General features: G+C 47.5%; 1 protein-coding gene across 1 annotated transcript in view; it reads right to left on the bottom strand.

Annotated features, from left to right (window-relative positions):
• Positions 1-1,083, bottom strand: part of GNA12 (G protein subunit alpha 12) — a 41,777-nt gene extending 40,694 nt beyond the window's left edge. Inside the window, exon 1 of the mRNA XM_050317849.1 lies at positions 734-1,083. Coding sequence (XP_050173806.1) covers positions 734-1,054 — 321 coding nt within the window. The 5' untranslated portion in view covers positions 1,055-1,083. The remainder of the gene's footprint in view (positions 1-733) is intronic.
• Positions 1,084-12,777: the final 11,694 nt, after the last annotated feature.

The raw sequence follows: 12,777 nt of genomic DNA, 5'->3' as shown, positions 1-12,777 counted from the left end.
AGATTATGAAGATGAGGAGAGATATACTGGCTCTACCAGTAGCCTTGATATTCTCCAGTCACTACAGAAATGTACTACCAGCACTCTAAAGCCTGCATACACACTGAACAGAAACTTTTTGCCAAAGGTACCAAACCAAAAGTTATTTCCATTCCAGCACTGGCTTTGACAACATCCCCCATGCCCAACTCCAGGGGCCTGCACTCCCCCATTTCTGAGGATGGACCAACTAACAACCACTTGCAGCCTCAACATCTATACAAGGACCCATTTCTCATCCCATGTCGAGCACACAGACTGGGGGGCACTCCGCACAGGCAGGGAAATCTCCTCATTTCTTCAAACCTTGAAGTTTCTCCCGTTCTGACTCGGAGGATGCTCTCGTAATGCCTTTTCCAGAAGGCAGGCCACACCTATATCCTCTTTCCTCTGCGCTTCCACAAAGCTTTCCTCAATCCCCCTTTGCGGGGGAAGTTTCCTTTGAGGCTTTTTCACGGTCTGGCAGAGCTGGAACACCCATCCCGCAGCACAAAGGTACCCGAACACCTGCGCCGAGCCCCTTCCCCCGGGGGGGAGCGCCGGGAGCGGGGCCGGGGCGTTCGGGGGGACCCCGCCCGGGCTCACATCCCTTCCCGACCGCGACCCCGGGCACGGCCCCGGCAGCTCCCGGCGCTGAGCGATGTCCCGGCGCCGGCCTCCATCCCCCCCCGGCTTCCATCCCGCCCTCCCTCACCTTGAGGATGTTCTCGTAGATGGTGGCCCGGAACTCCAGCAGCGCCTTCTGGTCGAACTCGCGGCCGTGGATGATCCGCATCTGCTTGAGGAAGGTGGACTTGCCGCTCTCGCCGGCGCCCAGCAGCAGGATCTTGACGAGGCGGCGCACGGCGCGGCGCTCCCGGGCCAGCATCGCGTCGATCTCCCGGCTGCGCCGCCGCGCCTCCCGCTCCGCGTCGCGGCTCCGCTCCTTGGCGTCCCGGCGGGGCCCGTCCCCGGCGCGGCCCGCGGCCTCGGCCGGCAGCAGGCAGCGGCTCAGGGTGCGCACCACGCCGGACATGGCGGCGGCGGCGGCGGGCCCGCAGCGCTCACAACGCCGCCGCCGACACCCCGGGCTCCGCCAGCATCGGGCGGAGGCCGCCGAGACGCTGCGACCCAGCGGGTGGAGGAGGAGGAGCAGCAGCAGCCGCAGCCCCGGGGGCTACGGGCCGGGACCGCCCATTCCGGCCGGGGGAGGAGGGCTGAGGGCGGCGGGCGCCGCCCGGGAAGGGGCACGGCCGTCCCGCGGGGCGCGGCGGGGCCGGGGGCGGCGGGGGCGCCCGGGCGGGGTCACGGCGGTGCCGCGGGGCGGGGGGCGCGCGGCCCCGGCCCCTCGCAGCGAGCGCCGCCGCCCGCCGGGGGAGGGGCCAGCGCGGCCAGCGCCGCGCGTCATTGGGCGGTGGCGCTGTCGGTCAACGGTCTATCCCGCCTTCGATTGGAGGAGCCGTCGCGCGGGGCGGGGCTAAGCCGGAGACACGGCTCGGGGCGAGGAGGGGCGGGGAGCGGAGGGGGAGAACCAATCAGCGATCAGGGGGCGGGGCGTTGCTGGCGGGGGCGGGGCTTGACAGGCTGAAGGAGGGGTGGGCGTGACGTCACAGCCCGTCCCGTGTTGTTGGCGTGACGTCACACCCCGTCCCGTGTTGTTGGCGTGACGTCACTGCCCGTCCTGGGATGGGTGAGGGGGTATGAAATGAAATCCCCCCCTCTGGTCTCCTGATTAGGGACTAGAGGGAAAAACCATTTTGGGAAGCAGCTGGTGTGTGATCATGGAGCAGTGGCTGAGATTCCCAGGCCTTCTGGCTGCTGAATGAAATCATAACAGACAGGCACATGTCCTCAGTTGTACGAGATTATTTGCCCTTTCTGCATTACTTCTGTCTGCACATCCAGTTATTTACATGGTAAACATTTATTCCAGTTTGTTTCGGATAATTCATCCTCCCCAGGTCTGTACCAAACACTGGGACAAGTGACACAAATGCAGATTGCTGAGGGAAACTACTAAAATGACTTTCATTGAAAGTTAAGGATGTTAAGAATCACAAAATGGTTTGGGCTGGAAGGGACCTTTAAGCTCATCTTGTTCCACCCCCTGCCATGGGCAGGGACACCTTCCACTAGCCCAGGTTGCTCCAAACCCTGTCCAGCCTGGCCTTGAACCCATCCAGGAATGGGACAGCCACAACTTCTCTGGGCAACCTGTGCCAGGGCCTCCCCACCCTCCCAGGGAAGAATTCCTTCCCAATATCCCAATTTAAATCTACTTCCCTTCAGCTTAAAGCCATTATCCCTTGTCCTATCACTGCATGTTCTTGTACAAAGTCCCAAAAAATCAGGGAGTCACAGATTTAAAGCAAAAATGATTAAAGAAAACCTTTCATGAAAGTGAGAATCCTGCGTGAATATTAATCCCACTGAGATGCTGTTGCCAACACTTCCCCAAAGAACAAGTCTTTTTCTCCCTGGGAATAAGAGACACTCCAAAACACCTTTAGGTATTGCAGATTTCAGGAGAAGAACAGCAGAGGAGAATAACAACACAGGACTCTTAGCCATGAGCCATTCACTACAGAACCTTTCTTGAACAGTTATTTCCCCATCCAGGATCTTACCCTTTCATTGTAGTTGGAGATTTAGGTGCTGCTGAGTCTCATTCCATGTATAAAACGCTGCTGTAGTTCAGGAGTTTCCCACTGGATGTCATCCTTACCCTGCCAGAACCCAGTCACACCGGTGGGATGGAGACAAACCAGCCAGCCCTGAGCCCCCCGTGCTCTGTAGGCCTGATTTTCCCAACAGCTGAGCACTCGGGACTCCTGCTGGAATCCACAAATGCTAAACTGCTTGGAAATCAGGCCCTATGGATCTGTGGAGTGCCCGGATTGGTGTGTTCTGATTAGCTCAGTTTCTCCTGCCCCACCAGCTTTGTCTGTGCCCTGCTTGACGTCCTCTTCAGACTTCTGAGGTTCTGAGGGGTTTTGGCAGAGATTTCAAACGACCACGAAGCCCAACTCCAGCGACAGGCCTGCTTCATCTGGGAGAGTGAAATTATGGCATACAATAAACTAATCAAATAAATCAGTTGCCAGACGTCCTTAGTTCCCCATGCATTCATCCATGAAAGCAGCTTTCAACAGCTCCCATCTAATTGTCAAAAGGAAAAAAGGTCCACCCCTCCCTCCAGCCCCCACAGCACTGTTGTTCCTCATCTAATCATTCAGAAGCTGCTCTAAAAGCAGGACAAAGCAGAATTCTGTTTACTCCTGTAGCTCTGCAGCAGCCACTGGCTGGTTCTGTGCCGAGGGACGGGGCAGAGCCCACAGCCACACGTGATCATCCCTATTGATGTTTCTGCAGAGGTTTTTGTTGTGAGCAGGAGGTGTGGGAGACAGGCTTGGAGTCAGTACCTTCCCTCTCCCCATTTCATCTCTCTTCTTTGGGCTTAGACTGAAATTAAAACCACTTATCTTGATACAAAATAAAACAACACAATATTACTTACTTATTTTTTTCTACTCTTTCTTTTACTTTCTCGCTTTTCAATTTTTGCAAGGTTTTTTCCTTATTTCTACTCAGTTTTCCTCTTCCCAATCTCTGAGATTGCAGTGTCTTGAATTGTGCAGTTGACTCACTCAAAAGTCTTCCCAAGTCCCCACCTGGAAGACGATTCTTTATCCAGTGTGTCCCATAGCTTAAAGACTGTTTTTCCTCTGAAAGCATACTACCAACCTCAGCAGAGGAGGCTCAGTTTAAAGGAGCTGCTACCACTTCAGCTGAGAGTGCAGCTGATGGGCCCTGTAAGTATTGAAAATGGACTGTTTGTCCATCCCTGGGACACAGCTGTTGTTTTCCTGAGCACCACCAGACCCCGGCACTGCCAGGAAGAGTATTTTGCTCAGTGAAACTGGGAAGCAAATAAACCACCAGGAGGATATTCCCATGCTGCAGTACAGCACCAAGCAGCAATACCAGAGCTAGCATCAACGTAATCAGAACTTCAGAGTTTAGGCAAGAACCTGGTGATCTTAAGACAACAGCAAGAAAAAGCGTGCACTGGCGGAGCCACCCGAGGTGATAAATCACCCACCTCGTCCTGTCTGACCACTGTGCTGGGTGAGCAAACTGAGCCAGAATATTGAGCTGTTGCTACCACAGGGCAGATGCACTCCTGGCTCAGCCTGGTTTATTTGAAGATGGCTGGGCCCTTGAGTTGCTCATTGTGCATTCAGGTCGCAGAGCTTGTAGATCTGAAGAACATTTATGATCTAAACTCCTTTCGCTGCTTCTCTGTTGAGACTGTGACTCTCTTTGCCTGAGGAGGTGCTGGAGTTTATGTGCACTTCAAGCCTTACCTAAGCTGGCAGTTTTGTCGTGTTAAAAGTGCCATGTTCTGCTTATTGCATTCTCGAGGTTTTATATGGCTTTTTCAATGGCCTTCTCCCTGCACACTCCCCGTGGCAGAATGAAAAAAGTGGAGAGAGGCAAAGGGAATAATATTCTCCTGTGGAGGAATGAAACAAGAACAGTTCAAACGGATCAACCATTTTCTAGTAACATCATTAAGTAGATGGGAACCTTCTGGTATGAATATATTAGGTTTTTGCTGTAGGTATTGAGCCCTTGGCTGGTTGTTATCTGCAAGGCTCTGTGATCCCTATTGTAACATGCTCTTTCTGAGAGGTCCCAATTTTTTGAAGTGATTGCAGTCTTTACTCCCATGAAGCCAAAGAAAACTGAAGCAGTTAGGCATCTCTCAAGAAAAAAATCCACTTACTAGTGAATTTGTATCTCACTATTTGCCTTGTCCCTTTTAACATCTCTGGAAAGGCTGAGAGAGCTGGGTTTGTTCAGCCTTGAGAAAAGAAGGCTGAGGGGAGACCTTACCACTATGTTCCAGTATTTAAAAGGTGGCTACAAAGAAGATGGAGACTCCCTTTTTTACAAGGAATCACATGGAAAAGACAGGGGTAACAGGTACAAGTTGTTCCTGGGGAGATTCTGATTGGACACAAGAGGAATATTTTTCACAATGAGAACAATCAGCTGTTAAAATAATCTCCCCAGGGAAGTGGTGGATTCCCCAGCACTGGACACTTATAAGGTTCAGGTGGACAGGGTGCTGGGACTTCTTGTCTAGACCAGGCTTTTGGTAAGAAAGGTTGGACCAGATGATCCTTAAGGTCCCTTACAACCTGGGGAGGGATTCTATGATTTCAGTATATTCTGATTTTTAATTGTGTTTTCTTTCTTCTTTGCCAGCTGTGCATACAGAGGCTGCAGAACCTTTGGTTCATACTGTTTGAGAGTTCACAAGTGTGCATTTTCTTGCAGTGGCCCAGCCCAGCTGCCACTGAGCAGTAAAAGTGCCAGATTACACCAAAGCAATGTATCCTTCCTTCTTTTATTAAATTGGTAGGCGCTATTTTTTATTTTCCCTGTGATATTTTCATCTTCTGTCCCACAGAAGACACATTACTCATGTACATAAAATATGGGAGTTGTGACACCTCATGGAGTTAATTTTCACTATTTTCAGACTGCTTGACAGCAGCCTGTTCTCCTTCATTACACACCAGCCAGCGAATGGATTAGTTTACTTTCAAAACACAAAACCTCATATTAATCCCCAAACAATTAATTATTGAGAGAAGACAAGCATATTTTGAACTCAGCCTGTGACTTTTCTACTTATTTAATGCAACAAGGCATGATCTGTGTAATTCCAAGCATGTCCTGCCAAGCATCCTGCAGTCTGTAGCGAGAAGATTAGATATTAGCAAGAAATTCTTCCCTGTGAGAGTGGTGAGGCTCTGGAATAGGTTGCCCAGAGAAGCTGTGGGTTCCCCATCCCTGGAAGTGTTCCAGGCCAGGTAGGATAGGGCTTGGAGCCAACTGGTCCAGTGGAAGGTGTCCCTGCCCATGGCAGGGGGTTGGAACAAGATGATCTTCAAGGTCCCTTCCAGCCCACTCCATTCTGTGATTCTCTGAAATTATTGTGATTACACGTGGGGATGATGTACCTCGGTTCTGAGACTACAGAAAAATCACAAATTAAGGTTCTGCTCCAAGGTGTTTCCTCAGAGGGCACAGAATCTGGGCTTGTGGGACCAGAGCTGTGCTGCCTCAACAGCTCTGGCTTCCGAGGTCTAAATCTGGTGACACATTCCTAAGGCACAAAGGGGCAGAACAGGCTCGTGCTGCCTCAGGGACATGTTCCTGGTGTACACAAAAAGCAGAAACAACTTAAAACCAGATATAAATCGTGAAAGCATTTGGACCTCTGATTTTGAATACAAAAGGCTCAAGCACTAAGTGGCTCTGTCAATTTAGATGCATTTTGTTTGGTCTTTGATGTCATAAAAAGTCATCGGAAAACAGGATGAGTGACATGAAGGGGGAGGGAGGAAGGTGCAAACCTATAAAGTGCACAAAAAAAACCAAAGCCCTGAGAACAGAACCTAATACATTTGCTGCCAAGCTATGTCCATTCTTTCTGCATTGTTTTTAAAATGACTTTTCAACTGGTGATGCAGAGCCAAATATCTCCACGGGTAACGTGTGTATCTCAAAACTCGTCGGAAATTAGCAAGCCTTAATAAAATTTATGCATGGCTTGCTATTGCAGTTCCACATCTAAAGGGAAAACAGATGTTCTCTTTAGTTATTCTCTCCGTGTCCGAAGGAAAGCTGTTGGTTACAGTTTGTTTTTCAAAAGGCTGGTGCTGAAAAGGTTACAAATGATGCAATTTTTGCAATCCTGCTCTGAGGCTCTCTGTTGAACCTGAACTGCTGAGGTGACGCTTGCAGATGCCTGTCACCCACTTACCAGCCTCATATTTCTTAACACCTACACTTTAGGATGAATAAATGGAACAGAGTCCCCAGGATTTGCTGAGATCACCGACAGGCTGGCGGGCCGGGCTCCAGCCCCTCGCTGAATCCACTGTGGAGTTCCTCGGCCCCAGTGAGTTCCAAGGGTGAGGCAGAATGGATGTGCCTCTGAGAAGTGTTATTAGAGATGTCACTAAATGGGCCTCTCAAGGCTTTAGCATGGAGAAGAAAAGCCTTGATTCTTCACCTCCTTCACCTGGCTCCCTTCACTGAGCATATGTGCACCCTGCCCACAGCATTTTCCACTCCCACTGCAGATGGGCAATCTTTCCTATTCCCATTTTTAAATAAATATTTTCAAGATGTGCAAAAACGTTGGCACTCACAGTGAGTGTTTGCCATCTGAAAGAGTTTGCCCCTGCAAACATGGATGCATGCATGCACATATATCTGGGATTCATCCTTTGCTTTGGGGATGGGAATCAAACACAGAGGCTTTCAAAATGCTAATATTTGTTTGTTTCAACAACATATTTATTCATTGCTCCCTGAATGGGGGATCTCAAGCTTTCTTTATTCCTCTGCAGCTACCAAGTGGACATTAATACAAAAAGCTTCTCCTTATCCACAAAAAAAAAAAAAAAAAAAGCCCCAAAACAACAGCAAGTTCAATAAATTGTAGACATTGGCTTATAATAACCTTTATAAGTGCTTATCCAAACAATCCTTTTTTAGCCTGTGAATATTCATGGCCGTACAGGCAATATGAAGGGATAAACACTCACACCACACCAGCTAATTTAGGAATTATTACCCTCCAAAAAATGGAGAAGGAAGAGACTCTGTCATTTAAAGAAACGATGGCAAATGATGCAAAACCCAGGTGGCAGGAATGCAGAGAAGAGCTGGCAGGAGCTAACCAGATGAGTGATCAGCATTTTATTCAGACAGTGTTTCAGCGTCCACCCAGAGGAGATTAAGTATCCTGTCCTCTCAGTGCAGAAAAGGAGAAATAAATCAGGTTTTACCACAAGTAGGGTGGCAGGGAGTTAATTAGGAATGGAAAAAATATATTTCAGTTTGAAAAGGAATAAAAAATGGACAAATGAAGGAGCTAAAATACACTGAAAACATGTTGGAACACACCTGGGAGGCTGGCTGAGAATCTTGCAGGGGGATCTGCAGCCCCAGGGGACTGACACAACAGGTGATGCAGACAGCTCAGCTGAAAGCTGCAGTCCAGCAGCCAAATGCTGTTGCTCTGAGTTGTTATATGAAAGCAGACATTTCCCATAGCCTGTCTCCTGTCAGAGTCTTTCCAACCACAAAGCATATAAAAAAGGTAAAGTTGCACAGAGAAATAAAAGAAGCTTAGTTTTCCTTTTAATGTAGTTTTTAAAAACCACAACCCTCATTAAAGTCCGCAGGAATTGCTCCGCATCTCTTCTAATTTGCCTCCCAGGATTTGTGCAAAACTAGAAGATGACAGATTTTGCTATTAAAACAAGCAAAACTACACCAGAAAATTAGCAGAAACCACAAGCAGCAGAACAGTGGTGAAAACACCTTATTGCCCCGTGCTCAGTGATTTCCATTAATGATTTAACACTAAAGGTCAATTAAGTGAGTAGCAGACACTGATCCTCGCAGGCTGTGGCTCTGCTCCGTGTTGGTGGAGCACATGCATATGGATGTGTTAAAGCAGGAGAAGCTTCCACAGGCAATGCACCGTTTCTCCCGGGTCTGACCTGAGGTAGATGTGCCTGGGGCACGTTCCTCTAGTCCTAAGGAAGAGCAGTTCCAACCTGAGAGCTGCCAGTCCCTGCCTCACTCAGCTGGAGGATGGTATTTTTAGGAGGGATAAAGGCTTTGGTATCCCACTGGGTTTAAACCTTGGGTACCAGTGGGTTTGGGGGCACGTTGCCTTGCAGGAGGCAAAGTCCTGTCTGTCAGCTGATGGTGACACATCACCTCTGTGGAAAATGGCACAGGTCCTGCTGCATGCCATTCCAGATCCCTTTTTTTGCCAAGAATGCCGTAGGCTGCAGATCACTGCTCAAGAGGAAAGGCTTGGATGTGAATGAATGCATGAACATGGCTTCTGGCTGAAATATTTAATCAGGGTGTAAGTGACTTTCTGCCACCAGTGAATATCAACACTCCTCATTTTGGGTAAAAGCTGGGAGTCACATTTCTACAATATATTCAGAATGCACCAATATATTCAGATGGCTCCCACTGATGCAAGAGCACAGGCTGTGGTCAATCACCATTCCAGTAATTTAGGAGAGTGCAGAGGAAGGAGTGATGGCTTTTGACTGTCTCCATGTTTGTTATTTATACACCATGTCATCCGGAGCTTGTTGTTTGCTTGTAGCTTTGGGCTGACAGTTCCCTGATTCCAAAGGCAATTCAGCCCCCGACATAAAGCAGAGGAACAATGCACAGTTCCTGTAAAACAACAGTGCTCCCCCCGCCACTGTCAGAATGCAGGGATTAGATGCAGAATAATGCAGTCCCTGATCAAACCTGCAGCTGTAATTCAACCTCTGGACAGTGCTGATGCCATAAATTTGGGAAGAAAGTGCAGCTCAAGCGATTTGTGAACAAGAGCTGGTGAGTCCAATTGAATTACAGTTGTGGGAGCAGCCGGGATCCCCCTGCACCGAATCATTACTAATGAGAGCCAGAGAGTGATTACTTACAACTTTAATGAAATTGAATTTTAATTTATAACCTTGGCTAGAAGAAGGAAGAAACATACAATGAATATTTGTGGGTGACAGGGCAAAACTACAACCAGAAACCCAAAGTAAAGGGACGGAGAATGCATTCTCCTGGAAGAGACAAGGTAACATTTTATCTTCAAAAATAAATTAATATTTTAGGAAACAGGATACAGTGAGAGCTAAAGAAAGCTACTCTATAACACAGTTCTGATGATGAAAGACCTCAAGAAGAAAACCTTCCACTATGTTTTCTCCAACCCATTTATGATGCTCAGAAGAAGAGGATCTGTTTAGCTGAATCTCAAGCCATCACTGCCCATTGTTTTGGCATGAAATCAGCAGGGTGGTAACTACAAGCACCACTGACATATTATGATCAAATAATCCCATGGAACACTTTCTGAGCAATTCTTCCACCTTCATCACTGAGTTATTCACTACTGGAAGGAAAAGCATAATTAATACTAAATACTGGTTGAAATAGAATAATGTTTGTTACTGGATCCCATATTGGGGGCATCACTCTGCTGTTTTAATATCCTTTTTGATATTCCACTGTTTCTACTGGACTACAGTAAGGAGGTAAAAAAAAGTGGTATATGAAGTTCATCCCAGATATGGAAATGTGAGGAGGGAGATGGGAAAAACATAGAACTTGAGTAAGGAACACAAAATTGATGAACAAGGGAGCACTTGTGGTTCACATCACAGACCACACAAGTTTTGCCACTGAAATTGTGAATCTGCAGTTTGGGGATGATTGGAAAGGTTTGGGATGTGTAGGGGAAGGTCTGAGACATGGGGCTTGCAGCCAGGGTCACACCAATCAGGCAGAGTGCTGCAGAGGTGCTGGAAAACACTCAGACTTTTGACTTTACATTTATTTTACAGAAGGTAAATCAATATCTCCTCACCCCAGTGCACTTGTGTCATATGGCTTTCTGTTACAAGGTGACCAGGGCTCGGACATGTCTCTTCTGAACTGAAAACAGCTTAATCCAAGGGGATTTTTTTTTCTGAAGAATGTCTAAAGCACTGTATTACCTCATGCCACAGGGCCATGGGACCCAACCCAGTGTTTTATTGCACAACTTGGGATTCAGCAAATAGAAACTATTACTACTCAAATAGTAAAACATGCAAATTGAGTGGGAATTCAGTGCTATTTGCATATATTAAACTATTTTGTTAAAACAAGCAGTATTAAATTGAGATTTGTTATAAAAGAGAGGATTTTCAAAGAGACTGGGTTCTACTGGGAGAAATGTTACAAAAGAAGTGACTAATAGTGAAGGGTCATTCCCTTCTTCCAAGAATTATTTTACATGAAAGTGTGTTGTCATGCTCACTCACCCAGACTCACATGCCCCAACTGATTTTGGGAGCAGAAGCTGTTTCCCGTCACCACTGGAGGGAGACATCATTCCTTTAAAAAGCTGTAAAACTTCTGCTGCCATCACTGCACTTCGGTAAGAAAGAGTGAAAAAATAATCTGGAGAAATACAGCTGCTGAATTTGATCCAGGCTGGACACGGTAAATCACAGGTTCTAATAACAATAATAATGCAGCACGAATGAAACAGTGCCAGATTAACAGAGATACTTAACATTTCCACTCTGATCAATACTGAGTTTACTCCAGGTGTCTGAACTTAGTCCTGGTTAAATCCACTGACAATGACTGACATATTCCCCTCCCTTCTTCCTCTCCCCCTCCCATCACTCACAATCTATGCTTGCAGAAACCATTTGTGATGTTAAACTCTCAGGCTCATATTTCCTAACCCTTTATCTCACCGTGACCTTAAGTGTGACCAAAAAATGTTCCCGTCAATGGCGTTATTTTCATTTTCACTTAACACCTAGGGGCCTATTTTACAATCACCCTGTTACCCCCACTGCTGCTGGAAAAAAACACAGGGAGAAAATAATTATTTGGTGCAGCTCAAGGTCATCAGCTGCAGGAGGATGGGGAGCCATGAGCTGAGCTCCAAGTCACTCAGGCACTGTTGGCCCACTGACAACTGCATGGGTGTACTTCAGAGAGGGGTCAAGGGCACTACAGCTCAGCTCTAAAACACAAAAGCTTCTGCTGGTAGGACAAAAGAGGCAGTTCTGCTAAAAACAAGCAATCAAAAAGGAGCAATACTCCCCAATGTCAGGTGGCACATACCCAAAGAGGATGATGTTGGTTGTATCTGTGTGGACTCACTCTGCTGTGTGGTGCACAGAGATGTGTGTTTACACATGCACACACAGTCACCCATTCTGCCTAAGTTACAAACCAGCATCTCAGCAAGATAAAACTTGTGAGAACGAAGAAATTCCTGCGTGAGGGGCTCTCACATTCCCAGTGAGAGTGAGGAGCCAACGAAACTTTCAGCTCAGCTGACTCTCTGTGGTTTGTGTTTTGAGCTCCACTGATGACATGTGCTGCCACCTGTGAGCTGCCTCCTCTTCAGTCCTCAGCCAGGCTAATTCTAAAATTAGTGTAGGAAATAAAGCTTTTGTTAAACAGATATTCTCATCACCTCCCCACGCAACTGCATCTCACACCTCCAGCTGCAGCCAACCATGAGTTTCCTGTTGTACTCACTGAATGGGGCAATTTCAGAGTAAATATAGTTCAAACGCTTATAAATCTCTGGAGTGAAATCCCTGCTGTGCTGAAAATAGGAGCTTCGCCACAGATTTTGATAGTTTTTTTCAGGCAGTTTTTAAGTTGCTTTTGGTTCCCCAGTGAGCCTTGTTAATGGCAAGGAGATGATTAATGCAGCCTTACAGCTTGTGCCATCCTGTGTCTTTCTGTTGACCCGCACGTCAGCTTCCATAAAGCACCACGTGCCTCCTGACAGTAATCATCTGCTCTTCCCTGATGGCTTAGATGTGCTGGCTCAAGTCTGCAAGATCCAGCTCGTGATCTAAGACATTAGAGAAGAGCTAGGAAGGAGCAGGAAGAAACATCATCACCATCAGCCCCATTAATTTTACTGCAAATTAAATGTCACCCTGACAGAAGATCGTCCCAGCCCAAGCACGGGTGTGGGGCTGTTCTTTCTGCTTGTACCTTCCAGCTGCTTCAGTGGTTCTGGTCAGTGCTGAGGATTTGGAAGGTGTCATCTTGGAGAGCTAATCTGTGCTCAGTGTCCATGATTCTCATGGATTTCCCTTGGACTCCACCTGC

This window comes from Myiozetetes cayanensis, unplaced genomic scaffold (assembly GCF_022539395.1).
Source record: "Myiozetetes cayanensis isolate MyiCay16 unplaced genomic scaffold, myiCay2020 scf20-37, whole genome shotgun sequence".
NCBI lineage: Eukaryota > Metazoa > Chordata > Aves > Passeriformes > Tyrannidae > Myiozetetes > Myiozetetes cayanensis.
This window is presented reverse-complemented; position numbering and strand designations above follow the sequence as displayed.